The 20,499-nt window shown below is 27.3% G+C and overlaps 1 protein-coding gene and 1 long non-coding RNA gene across 3 annotated transcripts in view; both read left to right on the forward strand.

Moving 5' to 3' along the window:
• LOC135925918 (neurogenic locus notch homolog protein 1-like) overlaps positions 1-5,288 on the forward strand; it is a 34,818-nt gene extending 29,530 nt beyond the window's left edge. For both annotated transcript variants that reach the window (XM_065461495.1, XM_065461496.1), the window contains 5 exons: positions 67-503; positions 859-1,325; positions 1,657-1,899; positions 2,692-2,789; positions 2,963-5,288. In XM_065461495.1, the coding sequence (XP_065317567.1) occupies positions 67-503; positions 859-1,325; positions 1,657-1,899; positions 2,692-2,789; positions 2,963-4,987 (3,270 nt within the window). In that variant the 3' untranslated portion in view covers positions 4,988-5,288. The remainder of the gene's footprint in view (positions 1-66; positions 504-858; positions 1,326-1,656; positions 1,900-2,691; positions 2,790-2,962) is intronic.
• A 6,727-nt stretch (positions 5,289-12,015) lies between these two features.
• On the forward strand, positions 12,016-12,692 carry LOC135927255 (uncharacterized). Its single transcript, XR_010572017.1, has 4 exons — positions 12,016-12,071; positions 12,113-12,149; positions 12,212-12,385; positions 12,425-12,692. It is a non-coding gene; the product is annotated as an uncharacterized LOC135927255 (long non-coding RNA).
• The last annotated feature ends 7,807 nt before the right edge of the window (positions 12,693-20,499 follow it).

Here is a 20,499-nt window from a genome sequence, read left to right on the forward strand (position 1 = left end):
CATTTCTGTTTACTTTCTCAAATTTTTGTGAATAAATATTTATATTAATTATGCGAAAATCTAAAGGTATCCCTCATAGTGGGTGTGATCTACAATTCGGCTCAAAAACGCAAAAGAATTGGTAGAGGTATAACCTGGTTTCCCGAGGGTTTTAGCCTTACCACTCCCCCTATGCACTCCCAAAATTCTCAAAACCGGAAAAAGCATAAAAAACAACGCCTGGATAACCCGTACGACTATTCCTTCTCCCAAAATTATCCTAATCACGAAAAAGAGGGTTACAACTATAACTACGATTATAAGCAATCTCAGAAAAGGGGAATCGATAGGTTGGAAAGATTTGAATCAACTCACAAAATAGTTATGAGTGAAGGGGAAGAGGACAATAATGGCGGAGAATACAATGGGGATATAGACGGAAATTCATTCGATTCAAGCAACGGCCATTGGTCCCCGGACAGCCAATTTGATGGCAGGAAAGGGCCGGAGGGCCAAGAAATGAAGTAAAAATTCATACATGTTCTCTTTGTAAATCATTAGCAAAGGGTTATTATATGTAGTAATAGTATATAAAAATTAAAATATGAAGATATTCTGGTCAGTTGTGGTTAACAGTTAAAATTCAGCCCACTGTTTAAAAAAAATTAATATATTTTATTTATATTTAAATGTCCTCTAATTAGCCCAAACCTGTAGGCATTTTAATAAAAATGGAATTTTTACTCACTTGCTCATTTCTCAAAATGTAACATATATTAAAATTAGGTGCGGTGAGAGGGGTTGGTTACCTTTAAAAATAACGTCAAACTTCTGTATATATATAAAAACGTTCATTCATAATTTTAATTTTCAACCCAGGACCAAAAAAGATATCGCATCTGTTGTGACTACAAATTTAAGAGGAAACTTTTCGACGTTGGCTACCAAAAATTTTTACCAAACCCACGAAACACCCGTTTTTTTGACGGCCCGCAGAGCACCATATTTTAACGTAGACCAAAATCAATGTAAAATAAAGGATGAAGAAAACCCGCTATATCCACCTGGCTCTTACCCTCATCAAATTATCAATAGCGGATTGTTGACTCCGCCTTCCCCAACGACAAACTTAAACGCTTCTAAAACTTTAAAATCCTCCAAGCTCAATAAGGCGGACGAACAATATTCTGGAAGCCGATATTTAGTATTGAAAGATTTAAGCTCTACTACTAACGATAAAAGTGTGATTAATTTTGAAGCCCGGACTGAAGATACTCTTGAAAATCCCTTACATTTAGCCGCGAGGTTCGCTAGGGCTGATTCAGCACGCTTTTTGCTTGAAGCTGGTAATTTAATATTTTAAATTAGTTATTCTTAACTATTATCTAGTTTAACCTTAAATTTTAAAAAGAATATAATAAAGATAAAGTTGAATATTTTCCCTAATCCATTTACCGACACTGAATTTTTATAATTAAGCATAACAAATTCCAACATCTGATAAATCTTAGACTATTTTTTTGATCTTAAACTATTTGGTTCTTTTAAACAAATATAATTAATTTAACTTAATTCCCTTATATATAAGAATTTTTGATTTTTTTTAACATCATTTCTCAGTAGTATCCCATTTACTACCCATCACCTGAAAACAATTATATATTCTTTTATCTTTAGGAGCTGACATTAATTCGGTAGATCATTTAGGTAGAACTCCACTCCATACAGCTATAGCCTCAGATGCGACGGGTGTATTTCACTTGTTAATGCGTTATCACAAATCAGGATTGAGTCTAGATTCTCCTTGCAAAGACGGGACTACTCCCTTAATATTGGCTGCGAGAGTATGTTCCAACGATAGTCGGATACCTTCTACCTTGATTGATTGCAATGCCGATTTAAATGCCACGGATGATTTAGGTTTAGTATAAGTTGTGAATAAAATCATCCTTTTTATACTATTTTACAAAGAATTGTGATAATTAACTAAATGGTAAGTGATTAGTATTTAACCATTGCTAAGTTACTTATTAACTCTTCGTTGAACATGCGAAAAAATTCCTCCAGAGACTAGCTGGAGTCCCCTCAGACCCCAATTTAGTAACACTATATCTTATATTCAAATTAATTTGTAGCTTTCATATTTTAAACGTATGTTAAATTAAACTCTACTTTAATGATTTTAACTAATATTTTAATAATTTATTGTTATTTTATCATATTATGTCAGCTTTTGTCAAGGGAGTCAAAGAAGTGAAAAATTATTTTAAAATGTCACAATATGATATAAAAAAATATATAAAAATAAAATTGATGGTGTTAAGTGTTTATCTAAGGTTCAACTATTAATATAATATAATTTTTAATTAATAAAGATGATATATAAAAACGTGTTTATTTATGCTTAATATATCAATGCCAAAACAGATGCACAAAAAACCCTTATAACACATAAAATAAGAAAAGAAAAAAACAAAATCAAAATTAATTTTGCACCCATGCCTTTTACCTAAAATGATAAGCTACTTAAAGGTTCATGCAAAATATCGAAAGAATTTTAATTAATTACGTTTTTAAAATGGCACGGGTCTGCATAGTCCCATCTGTGCAACGAAGAGTTTAATTATGATTATTTTTTAAGATGAATATTATATGAGAGGATGGATTTTTAGTTTAAATAAATTTTTAAATTCATTTTATATATATTTATAGGAAGAACGGCATTACATTGGGCGGCCGCTGTTAATAACTACAAAACGGTGTCGCTATTACTGAAGAAAGGAGCTAACCCTGATGCTCAAGATTTAAAGGTTTATAATATATTTATTAATTGCGACTTATAAAAAATATCTCATTTAAAAAAATATATTGGAAATATGTGATCAGATGATATTTATAAGCTCCAATTTTAATCATTCTCATTATGATTTTTAAGTTTTATTTATTTTATTATAACAAACAAACATTAACGTTTATTTTGTAGGATGAAACAGCTATATTTCTCGCCGCAAGGGAAGGTTCGTACGAATCCGCCAAGATACTTTTGATAGATCATAAGGCTAACACGGATATAGCTAACAACGTGGACATTTTACCTTTAGATGTTGCTAAGGAAAGACTCCATTCAGACATTTGTCAACTCATTACTCACAAGAGAGAACGTAATATAACGACACCTTACGATAATGCGTCTCCTACAAGCCAGAGCGGTAAAACTGGGGCCAATAACAAAAGTGTGCTCTGTTCTACCAAATTGTATCCAATTCTTGAAAGTGCTAGCGAGGAGAAGGCAACTGTTGTTAACATAAACAATAGTTCTGGTAGTAAAATTGGTAGAAAGAATAGTGTCACCAATGGAAAAAGGAATAGTTTTAATGGTAAAGAAATCAAAGAACATATCAAGAATCCTTTATCAAAAAACAATCATCAATATAATAAAAGCGGTAATATTGTTACTACTCTACCAAAGACAACAGAGCTAATCATGATGCCAACGGAAAATAATAAACCACTTAAAAATATTGATAGTAGCAATGCTATTAGTGCACTTAAGAATAAAAATAAGAATTATAACCATGTTCAAACCACCTTACCCCGACAGCACATCAACTATTGTAATACAGTAAATGATAGTTCAAGTCCTGTTAATTATTATAATGTTGGAGAAATAACACCTCCACCCACACATTTAAACACTAATACCCACAATTCTCACAATAATCTAAACAATATCAAGAATATGGAAATAATCATAACATCTAACACCAATGCTATTAAATGCTGTTCATCCCTTTTAACACCCGAGAAAAGTCCTCATTACAATCAACCGAATTCGGGTGTAAAAATACAGTATAACAACGAGAATATTCAGCAAAAATCTGGAAGTATATGTGATCCAGCTAATAACCATGTAGAGAACCAAAATATCGACAAAATGATCCAAGATGAAGGGGGATTTAGATCAATAGTTAATAATTATGAGAGAAGTTACATGAGTGATATCACTCTAAAACAACAACAAAATTCTCTTTATTATGACCAAGAATTTAAGATAAGCAGCACACCAAACCCTCCCATTCAATCATCTAATCCACCTAATTCTCAATATGATAATTCACATCGCGCAGCAGACAATACCTTGAGGCTCGTTAATAATAGTGAGAAAGAGGGATTCGTGGATTACTATCCCTCTTATTATCACGTCAATCAACTTCAACAAAGTCTGAATCAACATCCAAATTACGTTAATAAAGGACATTTTTACAACACTAATAACATAAATCACAATATGGGTCTTTTGCCTTTCGTATCCCATTACGCTACGAATGATTCAAGTTCATCAAGAGAAGAACATTCTTCGTCTAACCCGGCTTCCATGATGACTTCTGTATTCAGAAAAGAAGGTTCTGATCCATCAAATTATGATCAGTGCTATGGCCAAAAGCGAAATAACAACCCCTTATTTGACTCTATATCAACTTTAACTCTCACTCCCCCTTCACATCATACTATAATCAACTACGAAAATCCCAATAACCTTAATAGCAATGATGACAATAACAATAATATCGGACAGTGGGAAAGTCAAGGTATGAATAATGCTAAGGATGAATATAACAAGAATAGAGGTTTTACAAATCCTAATCAGCAGGGATTATCTCAACGAGATCTCATGCTAGTTTCCTATCCCACTCCTTCACCGGAGAGCCTTTTGGAAAAATGGTCTCAACCATCATTATCCCCGCCCACAACTGGTTATCCAAACGAGGAATCAAATTCCACTAATTCCAGACTAGGTGACAATTTTAGCGAAGAAGACCTACTGGCGCTTGATGACTTACTATGGTCATCGATAAATAATAGCCCTCCTACTATAGATAAAAATCACAATGGAGTCGGAGACAATGGTGGGAAAGATTTAGCAAATTCAGGTCATATCGGTGGGAGAGCAGGTAATAGCAATCAAAATTATGACACTTTTGGGCGGAAGGAAGCTATTTATATATGAAAAAAAATATTACCCTAATATATTTTTTATTTCGTAGAGATGGCATATCAAAACGTATGCAACGTATTATAAATTCGCATATTATTATACATAACAAATTTTTCTTAAAAGATATATTTTATACAATTATATTTTTTGGATAATAGTTTTAAATATTATTTGTGATATTATGAAATTTACGAACAAAATATTTTTTTATTCATTATAACGTACATGCTATTTTTTAAAAAAAAAATATATATATTTATAATATTTAATTAAATCATTTTTTATATAAATCTGTATAAACATTGTACATATGAATTTGTAAATAAAAAAAAAATTGGTTAAAACACATGAAAATAAAATAATTGAGTCAAATTTTTTAAAATCAAATTTTTAAAGAAAAGAAATATAATCTTTGAAAATAATATATTAAATATAAGATTACTTTTTTTATTAATTTAAAAACATATTTTGAGGAGATGGTCTCTACACTGAGTAAAATAAAAGTTGCTATAAAAACTTTTGTCCTCAATCTCCGATTTACACTAAAAATGCTAATTATTATTTTTTACAATAGTGAATTAAAACGAAATTCATTGTTATAAAAGTTTATAACAACTCTTAGATGGCTGAAGTTACTATTGATAATCACTTCCAACCATTTATGTCCCAAGTCATTATAAAACTAAATAATTTAAATTAGAATTTTCGAAATCTATTACTAATATAGTGGTACTATAAAAATGGATTCGCAAAAAGTATTTGTATTTAAAAACTACTCATTGAGTTTTTTTTATAGGTATTTAGTATTCACATTTTATTCAAATTTTTTTTTGAAGTGTATTTGTATTTATATTCGAATATATATTTTTTTAAATCTTCCCAATCCTATATACCGTTAATAATCCATCTCGAGGGAATTTTTTAATTGGGTGAAATATATATAGAGTTAAACAAGTTAGTAGGATTAAAGGTTAGAAACATAAGAGTTAGGGTTAAGATATATTAAAAATGGAGTTCAATATTATATATGATTTATGATATGACTAGTGTTGTTAAATGGCTCAATTTTAGCCGATTTTTAAAAATGGCTAATTCAATATTTTAATCGGAAAAATATTACGCTTGTCTAAAGATTTTGCTCATAGATTCCACAAAGGTTTGGACATCTGTTAAAGAAATCTCGAGGCTTAGACAATATTTTTCTGGCTAAAATAGTGAGTTAGCTGTTTTTAAAAATAGCTCAAATCGAGCCGTTTAACAACACTACTTATGACTCATAGGGCATATGATTAAAAATAATTTACTTGACTTGGACCATAATATGAATATCATAAACCACGGAATTTATTGTGATATCTGTTATATCTATACAGGGCCGTAGCCACGGGGGGGGGGGGCCCAAAAAATTTTTTGGCCCCTAAACCTGGCCCCCAGAAAAAATCTTCGGCCCCCAAAAGTGGTCCCCAATAATTTTTCTGCCCCCCCCCCCCAATTTGAAATTTTTTTTAGAATTGATTATTTTTATATTTTTAATATAAATTTTAAATATTTATTCAAAAATATTCAAAAAACATGTCTATTTAGAATTGATTATTTTTATATTTTTAAAATAAATTTGAATATTTATTCTACAAACATATCTAGTTTGTAAAATTTTTTTTTATCCTGTTTAATTTTTATTTTTACCCAATATTAAATTATCATTCATTCATTTTTTTTCATCTGTTTTTGTTGTGTATCACATTCTCTATAGGTATCACATTAATATTATAATATATAACCAGTTATTTTATTTTAGAGCGTTTATTTTAAAATTATGAAGAAACAATCAATTATAAACTCTTATTTTAAGTTAAAGTTAAACAAATGTCAAGCAACATCACCTCTACAAACTACTAGTAATACTACATCAGAAATTTCAGAAACTGATTCTTCTCATAGTTAGTATAAATTTATATTATTATTTCATGACTTATATGATATTGATATAGGGCAATATTTGTATATTATTATTTAATATAATATATATATTTTATATAAGATAAGAGAAAGACATTTATTATTAATATTATCATTTTTGTATAATAATTTTAATTAATAAAATAAATATATTTACTCATATTTCAAGATATGAATGAAGCTAATCTAGAAAATCAAGAGGAGGAAGATGATAAATAGTTTAAAATTTAACCCAAATTTTTCTATTTATATATTTTTGACAATATGAATAGGAGTAGGAGATTATGGTGTTTCATTATTACATTTTGATTTTAAAACAAATAAAGACGAAGAAGAGACTCAATCATCTTCATCTAGCAGCTCAGTCTCTCATTGTCAAGAAGCAACTAGTAATTGATTTATAAATATAAAAATATTATATTTTTTTGTTAATCTTTAAAGATATAATGTTTATGACTTTTTTCTAGTTTTTAATACTGAAATTTTACTGATCAACTTTACTGATAATCTTCATCAGGGTTGGGCACTACAGTAACTTTTATCTTAAATACAAGATAAATTTTGTGTTTGTTCATTTTCAGCATGCCCTTCCTTCCCCCATCCTGATGACCATTATTATTTATGACCCTTTCCCTCATTACAATTTATTAATTATAATATTTTTAGTGTCAAAAAAGTCCTCTAATGGTTCAATTCAAATCCCTGGTGACCTTGGCCAGAATAAACCAAATCAAATCAAATTAAACAATTACGCGAAAAAAGATATCCATGGAAGGCAAAGATCATTTCAAAAATCATGGTATAGAGGCCGAGACTGGTTGGAGTATAGTGTAGAAGCTGACGCTGCCTTTTGTTTCCCATGTAGGAAATACTTGTGTAATCCAAGTGATGAATTTGGACAAACGGGATTCAGAAATTGGAAAAATGCGTTAGCTGCCAAGAAGGGACTGCTTAAACACGAGAGCTCAAAAGCTCATTTAAATTCAATTACAATATGGCATGATAAAAATCAAAATATAAACAATGGTACAGAAATAACTAAAATGTTGGGAGGTGATCAAATTAATCGTAATCAATATTATATTAAATCAATATTTAATTTGATGCTGTTTCTTAGCATACAAGAGCTACCTTTCCGTGGGACTGGTTCAACAAATATTACGGATGCTGCAAAAGATGAAAACATAATTTATTCTTCTGGACTATTTATAGCTATGTTTTCCTACACCATCCAAAAAGACCCTGAATTAAATAAAATTATGAAATTTATACCCCAAAATGCCCAGTATACATCACCACAGATTCAAAACGAAGTAATATCCATTATGGCAGATATGGTGCTTGAACATATTTCAGACAAATATAATAAAAGCGAGATGCCTTTTTTTTGTCTTAAGGCCGATGAGACAAAAGATGCTTCAGGTTGTGAAAATCTGAGCATAATAATTCGCTATATTTTTTCTGGAGAAATCCAAGAAAATTTAATAGGAATCATTAATTTAGAGTGTCTTTCAGCTGAAAGCATTACAGATTGCATTTTAAAGCAACTAAATGATCTAAATATTAATTCAGCTAATATAATAAGCCAGGCATATGATGGTGCAAACGTTATGTCTGGCCGAAATAAAGGAGTGCAAACACTTCTTCAAAAAAAAATTAATAAAAATGTTCCTTTTATACATTGCTACAACCACAAGTTGCATCTTGTGGTTCAAAATTGGTATAATAATATTGTTATTATTTCTAATTTTTTTAATTTATCGAATGCATTGTATAATTTTTTCAAGGCGTTTTAACGTATCCTGTAAATATACAGGCCACACCCTTAAGAGACTTTTAGACCAGAGATGGACTGGTCATTTAGAAACGTCTCGCATTATTTATGAGAATTTTGAGGCTATTGGTGAAGTATTATTTTACTTTTCTAATAGAACTCTTAATTCCGAGGTTTCAATTCATGATTCAGTCGAAGCCTCTGGTCTTTTATCTCAATGTATTAATATAAATTACATTATATTAGCCATCATAATTTATGAGATATTAATACAATAGATCCACTAAATAAGTATCTACAATCAGTAGGTACTAATTTAGTGGATGCTAAAAATTGTATTGATTCTACTATCAATATATTAAAAAATAAAAGAAGTGATAATTCTTTTGCTTTGATTATGATTAAGGCTGAAAAACTTTTATCAAAATTTAATCTCACTCCCCAAAAATCATCACGGGTACGTAAAACGCCTAAAAATTTCCAAGATTTTTTAGTTGATAGCAAACTAGAATTCGATTGTGAAAAAGACTCCAATTGGAGTTCTTTAAAAAGGATATATTATGAAATTATAGATAACTTTGTGGATCGTTTTTTAGACCGATTTACAGAAGATGATTTTAATCTTTTTTCATCTTTTAATACATTGTTCCCCCTTGACCCTGATTATTTTTTATCAGATAAAATGGCCCCATTAAAATCCCTGTTAAACTTAAATATGGAAACACTGCATCATGAAATGAAGATAGCAAAAGGATTGCTAGCTTCGGAAGCTAAAGAAAATCATAATTTTGAAAACATCTTACATATTATGTATAAAAAAAATATAATAATGCATTTAAAGAATTATATAAATGCTACTCAGCAGCGATAATCATTGGGATATCAACGGCTTCTTGTGAGGCCTCGTTCTCTACATTAAAGAGAGTTTTATCGAGCAGTAGAGAGTCTATGAAGGATAAACGTAAACAAAATTTAGTATTAAGGGCGTATGAAAAAAGAATAACGCAGAATTTATCTTTTAGTTCATTTATATTAAAATTTAAAAATAAAAATCGCCGTATTCTATTATAGTAATATTTTGTTTTGTATATGCATATTATAGTATTATTTTTTTTTGTATATTCATATAGTATTATTTTGTTATTAAATTTTTAATAAAATAGGAAAAAATTTCTATGAATGCGTAATTATTTGTTTGATTTTAAAAAAATAGTGCCCCCCCCCAAGTAAGCACTTGGCCCCCCTAAGTGAAAATTCCTGGCTACGGCCCTGCATCTATAATTAAGTATCGTTTACATACTATATATGTCCAAGATAATTTTAGATTTATTATTATTATCGATTCTTTCTATATATTAATTTGAATATTATTTACATTTATTTTATAAACTTTTAATATATTATGTAATTATTACTTACTAAAAAATATATATATAAATATACTGATAGCTCATAATTTAAAAAGTCAATATAAAATAATTATAGTTAATAGAAGTGAAATCACTTAAAATGGGAACTTGAAGCTATAATATATTCTTCAACCACATTTATTTATAAAATGTTAAAAAGCTATTAATCCCCAAAGGGGAACATTTTCTTATTTGTATATTAGTATAAGTAGATTGGTCAGGCTGATGCTTATCTTAATAATAAGCCGTAATCAACGATGGCCCAAATGCCAAATATCAGGAAGTCTGCAAATTAATCATTAATTTATAACCTGAGGCCAGATGATTTCTTTAGGTAAGTCTTTTACTTGGAATCTCACATGCAACTAGTCATTTTCAAAAATGTTGATTCGAATTTAGTTCGTTTTGTTGAGGCAAATAAAAATAATATTTTATGCCACTCTTTATCTCTTCTCTTGGACATATGTCATAACTTTAAGTTTTTTTAATTATAAGGGACCAAATCAAATCAATCATACACTAGAAGCTTAATAATTTTTTCTCTAGAAAAACAATACAAACATAGTCATACCTTTCTAATTTGGGGTCTATAGGAACTCCCCAATTTGACCAAAATTCTGAGTCCCAAATCATTTTTCATTAATTATCTTTATAAAATGTTTTGATAAATTGGATTACTGTCTACTTTGATAAGTAAAATAAGAATATTTTGATAATGATCTACTACGCTTGATCCACACTAAAAAATTATCTATATGATCTGTACTTAAAAAATTTGTTTCATATTTTGGAATTTAAATATTTCTTTATATTCTGCGAGACGACTAAAACATCAATATGAATAAATATTAATCTTATTTAATCCACCTCCAGCTTCAAAATGGCATTACAGCTTGCTCCTATGTATGGACACTTTTAAATGCATATGCAGCATACTGGACAGTATATTCACTGGATGCAAACCCTCCTCAAAAATATATATCTACCCCCCTAAAAATACCAAAATGTTATCTATAGATAAATTAAAAATGTAATGGAAAATTTTCTAGATTATTATAGCCTACCCCCCCCACCCCAATGCATACCCCCTACCACCTACCCCCTACCCCTTTATAGATATTAGGATGCAAACTGTTACTACCCCCCCCGCTCATGTAGACACTGTGCATATGAATGATTCAGAAATCTGGTAGTATATAATATCATTGGTTATAGCTAACTTTACCTAAATTCAGGTGTAAATGGTATTGAATACATTTAGATATGATAATATTATTTAACTCTAATGAGTTAGAAGAAAAGTCTAAATCTCCAAAATGACTATTATTACCAAACCCCAGGTTCAACAGCATAAGTAGGAGGATATCAGGAGGACGGCCCCCGCAGCAGTTTTGGGGGGTTTGGGAAATAAATCCTCAGATTTGACACTGATAGGGGCCAATTTCTGGGGTATAGGATTTTTTATTTTTACTACTGTATAAGATTTTAACGATTAAAAATCAGCTTCCTACATAAATTGAAATATTCTCTGAGCAATTGAAACAGAATATACATATTATTATAAAAACCATTTTTCTCAAAGGTGACTCATCGACTTTAAAATCGAGTGTTGTTAAATGTATGAATTAGGTCGATTTTAAAAAATAGCCAGCTTAAGAATATAACCAAAATAACATTATGCATGTCTAAATATTTTGCTTATAGCTAACAGAAATGGATTTAACAAATCTCATTGCTTACATAATATTATTTTACTAAAATCTTAATCGGGTCGTTTTGAAAAGTAGACCCAAATCGGGCTTTTTAACGACACTAACTCCAGTACTTCCAGAAATAAGCTTTTCTATTCTATTTTACTACTGGATATGAATATTATCATATGGAATTTGAAAACCCCACCAAAATCTCCTTTTTTACACGATTGAACGAGAGAATTAGCAAAATCATCCAGAAAGTTTTTATTATTCACATTTTAATTGTTTAAAATATTATTAGTATGAGGAGTTATTTGAAGATCCTATCGAGGATATAGGTTTGTTTAAATTAAAAAAATATATACATAAATAATCAAATTTATTATAAATTTATTTTTAGCATCAATTGGATCTCAATTCTGTGATGAAAGAAATAAATATTTATATGATAATTTATTTAATAAAAGTGGCTCTTCTGAAAAAATTGTTATAGAACATTTTGATGGAAATATAGAGGGGATGTCTAGAGATTCCTGCTATGGTTCTATGTGTAACCATGAAACAAAAAATGATGGTAAAAGTTATAAAAAATATTAATATATTAGTAATTTAGTTATTAATAAATTAGAAAAGACAAATACATACCTTAATTTAAATCATGAGACTATCAATACATCATCAAATGAATTTGATATAAAATCCTGTTACATAAATAATGACACAAAATGTTCTATTAGTGGAATTCCTTTAATCAAACAAAACAATATTGATTCTTGTGAGGAAAGTGTAATAATTCCTAGATTTTTTACACCTCAAAAAAAAAATAGACCAAAAAAAATTAACAATTTAAATTATAAATACTCTAAATCTTCATGTGATAATGGGAAATCATATTTATTAAACAAATTTTTGAATGATTTATCATATTTTCAACAAGATGTTAAGTGTCTGAAAAATTATGGTTTAAAAAACAAAAATATTGAAAATTCAATTATTTGTAGAGATATAATTATGGGTGACAATTTAATTATTTGATGTTTTTACATTATAATTTATAAACCTTTAAAATATTACAATCATGTAATAAATTGTATTTTCCAATTGAAATACTGTAAGACAAATGTAATATAATTAGAAATTTATATAATATGCTTTTTTAGAATGTGACCTAATGAATAAATTATTAATCAAAATTAACAAAAACTGTTTAAAATATAAGAAATTAATTATTTAACTTGCTTTCAAACTCTCTTTACAGATTAAGGCCAAAGATGTTGTGATACCCAGTATAGCTGTTACCTTTTGTCTATTTTTGTTCAACCCTATAAGGGTTATATTAGCTGAATAGTTTATCAATTAATTTAACACAAATTAAATTATATTTCTTGCAAATAATATTACCTTTCTTTTTATAATTTATCAGGAAAATTGTTAAATATTATAATTTTAAAAAGTTATCCACCTTCTCCCTATTTTCAGATTCCTTTAAATTATCTTTTCTATCTTCACTCAAGCCTCTAATTGACTAACAATTTTTGATATATAATTTTTAAAATACATTGAGTGTTTTTGGTGGATTGTAATAAATTTATCCGAGTAAATGAGACATATAAAATTTTGAAAAAATTCAAATGGAACCATTACAATGGTATCAACCATTATCATTTAAAGAACTTAAAACTTAAACTTTTAAACATTTCTTCACCTTATCCAAACCTCAACTATGTATGTGAACTAGTTTGAATCTTTTTATATCATCTTTTAAAGATTATTAATTAATCTTGACTAATAATAGAATGTTTGAAATAATAAAATAATATGTGATAAGGAAAACAATTTTATGAGAAAAGTTGTTAAAATTATATGTAAATGTTTTAACAAATCATATTATTACATAGTATTTTTATGAGTATACTCCACGCTAAAGAAAGAAGAAAAAAAAATTTCTCAATCCTAAATTAAAAGGCAGTGATTGTTTAGTATAAATTACTATATATATAATATTTGCTAACTTTTCCCATTCACTATATTAGTTGATGCCTCAAAATAGCTTTTGAATATAACTACCTATACTTAATCAAAAATAAATGATTTATCCTCATTTAAAAGTTAGGATATCAAATATGTTCATACCCACTCATATTTTTTTTTGTATAGTTAAATGAGATGTGGATAAGCCAAAATTCTCCGAATAAATAATTTTAAACAATATAATAAAAATTTATCCGAAGTTTATTGGGTGGAAAAAAAAATCACAAATAAAAAGTTTGTTCGAAAATTAAGGAAATTGTCAAAAAAAATATTCGCTAATTCACAATGTACAAAAAAGAAGAGTAGGAAACTATTATTTTTTTTTCTAGCTGAAACAAATTCCAGTGAAATAATAACTAGTAACTTTTGGTTAGTGCGGTTTATTTGTCTATTCGATATTTTCCGATATTAATACAAAACCCGATCTGATAGATCGATTAATATTTTTTGAACCAATGTTCATAAAAAAAAATTAACACTTTAGGAGCAATGAAAATAATTAACCTTAAAGTGTTAAAACGGTGGGCAAAAGTAACATTTTGAGAATTTTTTCCTATTATCCGTGGCCAAGGCGTTATTTGCTATATATTCAGTGATTAAGTGTATCTTTTTTAAAAATATGGACATTGGTTTTTATGGCTGATTTGTAGTCCTTTCCTGTTAAAAAAAATTTAGTTAGTTTTATTTTTAAAATAAATAGATTTATTTTTTTTTAAACATTTACAATTACAAAATAGTTCATTGAGTATTGTATTATTCCATATCCACTTTTTTGTCAAAAAAATGATTTTTTTTTATTGTAAAAATATTGGAAATTTTTATAAAAATAGGTTACTATAGGTAGAATCATATTGAAAATAGTCAAAATATTAATTTTTAAAATTTCTCTCCTGTTAAAATTACAAAAATATGGAGATGAAATAATCTAGTTCACTTGGTTCCTATTCAATTATTATTAGTAAATTAAATTAAGTATAAAATAATAATCTTAAAATAAACAAAAACGATGTTAATATCAAATTGGATCTTTTTGTAAGTATCATCAACACTGTTGTAATATTGAAAATGTATGTAGTGTTGTTAAACGGCTAACTATATTTAAGCCAGAAAGATTTCGCTAATAGGTCGGGCCTTTCTGATTTTTATATTATTTTATTGTAATTGTATGTTGTTGGATCATGTTGTCATCTCTAATGTGAGTGACAATAAAGGATCAGTAATTTTTATATATGAATTTAATTAATATTTTAGCAAACCTTTATACTTTACATGCTTCGGGATCTTTCAAACCCTTACTTATAAAGTTTCTTACTGCTCACCAAAAGTTTTTATATTCTCAACATCTTTTCCAATGGTTGCATACTTTTTCTCTTTTTACAAATCCGATCCGATCTTTTATAGTATAAAAAAAAGGCTATGATTTAAATAAGAAAAAAAAGTATGGAAGCACTAAATATTTGGTGAATGCGTGATTCGTACAGAGTAAATTTTTCAATCAAATTTAAGTAAACCAATCACTGAAACCCCCTAATTGAACATCTTAAGCATAGGATAGACATAGGCTACTTTATTTCTACCAATTATAACGCTGACGCTAAAAGGGAAGTTGGTTCTCAATCAATAAAAGACAGCAAAAATTAATGACTTTATACAATTGTAATTTACTAATATACTCTTTTTCCGGATAATTGTGAAAATTATAACTTATTTCGTAATCATTTTTTGACTTGATGCTAAGCTTTTCTATATAGTAACGTGTTATATAATATAAAATATAATTGAAATACTAATTTATTAAATGAAAAAAATAAAATAAACTTTCCTTTTTACGAGTGAAATCAGACAAACTTTTTGAGGCACCAGTTATAAAACTATGTATGTGTAATTAGCGTATTTTAGTATACTCCATTTTGAGAGATAATTTATATGCAAAAATAAAGGGAAAAGATTAGCATCAAGCCAGATGGAAATTATACAAGCGCTTTATATTTGGTTTGGGATCGACAATTCTATTAATAAAAATCCAAAAGGTAAAATAACTGAATTGTGAATTTCACTAATTGATGTAATTTAAAATAATAGCCATTATATTAAAAAAAAATATATAATATACATACACTACTACGATCAATTATTTCTCATATTTATTTCATTATATAACTATAAGAATGGGTTAAAAATCATTGCGTGACATTATTAAATATATTTTATTTAAATATTGTTATTTTATTATAAACGCTTTAAAAAAATAAGACCACCCCCCCCCCCCTCTCATTTAACAATATGTATTTTTTTTTAACTTAGCCAATTCGAGTATATATATTTTAAGGAGATAGGAAAATATATGAAACAAATCGAAACAAAGTAAAATATTTGATCTTGTGTAGATTTCTTATCAATTCACTTATCTTTGAAATAGGAATTCACGTTAAATTATTTAATAAATCTTTCCTATGCTATAAATATTTATGGTAGACTACACGTTATAGTCATACCTGGAAGCTTATCGGGTATTTAGATATTAGACTCTTATGATTTATAATCATTAGATAAAATTTAAATTCCTTTTTTTTTTAAATTATACAGGAAGGTTTGAATATATATATTTTGTAAGCATTTTAGATTTATTTTAAAAGTAGATTAATTCAAAAATCCTTATAGTTACTATCTATGTCAGTTTAGGGTTCAGGTTTTATTCGGGGAAATAATATCGGTTTGGTTTGAACCCATAAAACCCGATTTTGAGTCTTCTCGAAAAGGGACTTATGAGAATTAGTATAAAGAAGCAATTTTAAAAAAAATTGATCATATATGGCATCTAACGCTTATTCTGTTATAATTGTATATTAAAATATATCTAATTTATAACAAATAAATATTATTTATTACTCTAAATTTTATCAGAGACCAGTGTACCCCGGGGAGGGGGAGAGGAGACAGGATTTTAATTTTTTTTAAAATATACCCGGGCCGAGTCGTATATTTTTAAAACCAAATATTTTAAATCGTCATTATTAGCTATAAAAATTTTAAATAAATAAAATATTTTTTTTTAAAAATGATACTTCTTCAGGTCTCTTAATTATATATTATATAATTGGTAACTTATACTGATCGTCCATTCAAAATGGATTAAAAATGATCTTTAAGTTAGAACAGTTAGGATATCAAGAATATTCAACGCATTTCACAGATCCTTTTTTAAAAGTTCGGTTTTATGGATAAATCATAATACCTTCAAATATTCAGCAGGCTTGGATTGAATCCCTGGATTAATGTTATTTTATGAATTTACTTGATATAAACCGATATAAGGATTAGAACTTTAGATGGAATTTGAATTAGAATATCTCTAAAAATTGTTAAAACAAAAACTAATATCGAAGAATATTTGAACTTATACGAATAAAACTATCGGGTCTATTTAATTTCTTTCATAATTTCTTAAGAAATAAAATATAAAAGTATCCTATGAATATTCTGTCTGATAAGCCACTTAATAAATTTAAAGGTCTATTAAAACATTTTGAGAATTATTGATTTAATATTAATTTTTTTAAGAATAATTATCTTGATATATAATTATAATATTTTATTTGAAAGCCTGGGGCCCAAATACTCGTTTACCTTTGAAAAAATATTCTGATTAGACATTTTTAATTTTTCAATGGTTATTTTTTTTTTAATTTTGCTATACTCATATGGGACTACACGTGTGTTTCATCATTCCCTTCAAACATAAATTTCAATTTAATAACACAGGCTGAAATTAAAAAGATAAACAAATACAAAAATTTTAAAAACTTTTTATTCACTCCAGTAGTGCCTTCTACTAACGGGCATTTTTCGCCTTCAACATTTTTGTTTTTAAAAAATCTTGCTAATAAAATACGACTTTTCACAAATGAACCAAGAGAATTCCTTTTTATTCGACAAAAAATTCAAATAGAAATTTTTAGACACAATTATGGTTCCTTTTTGGGGACTCAATTATAGAATTTTATTTTTAATTATAAATTATAATATTTTTAATTAGGTTTTATGTAAATTAAATTTATAAGTTTTAAAAATGAATTTAAAAAAAAAAAAAAAATTTAAAGTATATAAATTTTTATCTTATCTCCCTTAAAGTTGGTTGAGCAATTGAAAGTACTAATTCTATCTTCTATGTCAATATTTCGCGCTTTATTAGTGCCTATGAGAGCATGACTAATACTTATTAATTCCTCAATCGGTTTTCATGAATCGAAAAAAAAAATTTAAGCTTTTGGAAACACAAATTCATGCCAAATAATTAAGATAAAAAAAATATTGCTAATAAAAAGTTGCAAAAATTGGTATCATGTCAGAATTTAGAATACAAAAGTTCTAAGTATCTAATATGCGTTAATTTTAATGATTTGTTTATTAATTTTTTAATCAATTTCTCAACCATAAAAAAGTAACTGTATTATAAACCAAATAAAACTATCATATCCTGTCATAAGCGTAAAGTCATCCAATCTTCTAAAGGCGCTAACTTTAACTAACATCTATATCATATAATATGGGCGTATTTAGTACATTTTAATGTTTTATGGTAGATAATTTAAAGAAAAATGAATTATTGGCAAAATAAGAAAAAATTATTAAATAGAATCAAAATTATAGAAGCACTAAAAATCTGGGTATGTTATGCTAATATATGTAATGCCTGATTAGGACTAACTAATTTATCAATCAGTTTTCAGGATGATAGATGGAATTGATAAAAATCCGGTGGGATATCTGTCTATATTGATACTTCGGTGTAAGATCAAGATACAATGGTCTCGATAGCGATACTCCGGTGGAAGATCCAATTGGAATAGATAAGAAAATTCCGGTGGGGGATATCAGAGATAAAAAGAGATAGATAGCATGAATAATAAAGTGGAGAGAGATTACCACCAGAAAAAGGTTAAAGCTTATGAGAAAAAAAAAATTAAGTAAAATAAAAACTTAAAACGACCGCTAAGTCTTAACTCTTTGTTGTAATTGTGGTAATATTCAAATTTACTAGATTAAGAAAAACGAAAGCTAGGCAAATTACTTTTAAACAAAATTACGAAGCCGAAAGATATTCAAATCTACTCAAGAAAAAAGAAATAAATCTCGATGCAAATTGAGACTATGTAAATGTTGATAAGAAAAAGGATATATAATGGAGAAATTATGATGCGAAAAATCATTATTTTTTGTTTGATTTTAATTTTTTACTTTTATTTTTCTTATATATAATTTTATTTTTCTTTTATTTTGATTATGTTTTTCACTTTGTATTTGTGTTGATTATTCTTATATTTTAAATTTGAATATTTATTTATTTGTAAAATATATTAACGTTATATCATTTGAATATCTTATATTATTTAAACTGATTGTTTAATATATTCAATTAACTTTGTTTGATATTTTTTGTATAAATAGATTGTGATAGAAAAAGAAGTTAGTTAATAAAATTTAAATTTATATTACTAAAACAAATTTGTTTAACCCTTTACTTAAAATGGTGCCCCGGTTACGGTGGTACGTTTCTTCGTTTTCTTTTTTAAAAAAATATAAAAAAAAAAAAAAAATTCGAAGGACATATACTTATACATAAACAAAAGGTAAATTGCGTGATCGCAAAATGTTAAAACTTACAATTTTACGCCAATTTATATTTTGATACGCTTAAAACAAAATACAATTAAATTATTCTTGTTTCTTTCATGCCCCGTTACGTTTTTGTAAGAAAAAAAAAAGAAGAAAATATATAAAATTTGCCTAAAATTAAATTAAATTCGAAATTGTGGTGACTACCTATTGTGACGATTGCTAATCCATTGAGATGACTCTATTTATATGACTACCTATTGTGACGATTGCTTAATTCATTGAGATGAATCTATTTATATGACTACCTATTGTGACGATTGCTTAATCCATTGAGATGCCTCTATTTATATGACTACCTATTGTGTTGATTGCTTAATCTATGGAGATGACTAGAATCAAACCTTAGCACTTTCATGCAAAAAGCTTCTTTCTTCATGGTGTCCTGGCTCTGGATGTTGGAATGGAATATGATAACCAGCACCTAACCTAATGTGACAACCTAGAAAGAACCAATATGGAAGTTGGACGTTAGGTTATGAATTATATATTGTGAGACCAATGATGATCACTTATTATTCTAATCCACGTAAGAAGAAAAGTTATCATAAATTAAAATTTTATGCCGGGATAAAGGCATGTTGTAAATTTACTTATTAAAATAATTTAAAGGTAAATAAATAATGGACATATTTGAATTGTTGTAAATTAACTAAACCTAAAGATGAAATTTTAGAGATAATTAAAAATAAACCATTAAAAATCCTAAACAAGAAGATAAAACTTTAATTTTAAATATATTATAAAACATGAATTAAAAGGTTTAAATCACATGATAGATTTACATAACCCTTATAAGTAATACTTAATATGATAAAAATGTTTTTGAAATAAAGCTTTTGAAGACAAGAGGTTATGAAAAAATTAAACATCATTATTTTAGAAAAATATTGTGTGAAATTTACATTTTTTTTAAAAGAGGGAAATGTGCATTATATTTGCATATTTTAACCTCGGAGATTGAAAATAAATAAAAATAAA

The sequence above is a fragment of the Gordionus sp. m RMFG-2023 genome, chromosome 3 (genome assembly GCF_954871325.1).
Source record: "Gordionus sp. m RMFG-2023 chromosome 3, tfGorSpeb1-WG-v2, whole genome shotgun sequence".
Lineage (NCBI taxonomy): Eukaryota > Metazoa > Nematomorpha > Gordioida > Chordodea > Parachordodidae > Gordionus > Gordionus sp. m RMFG-2023.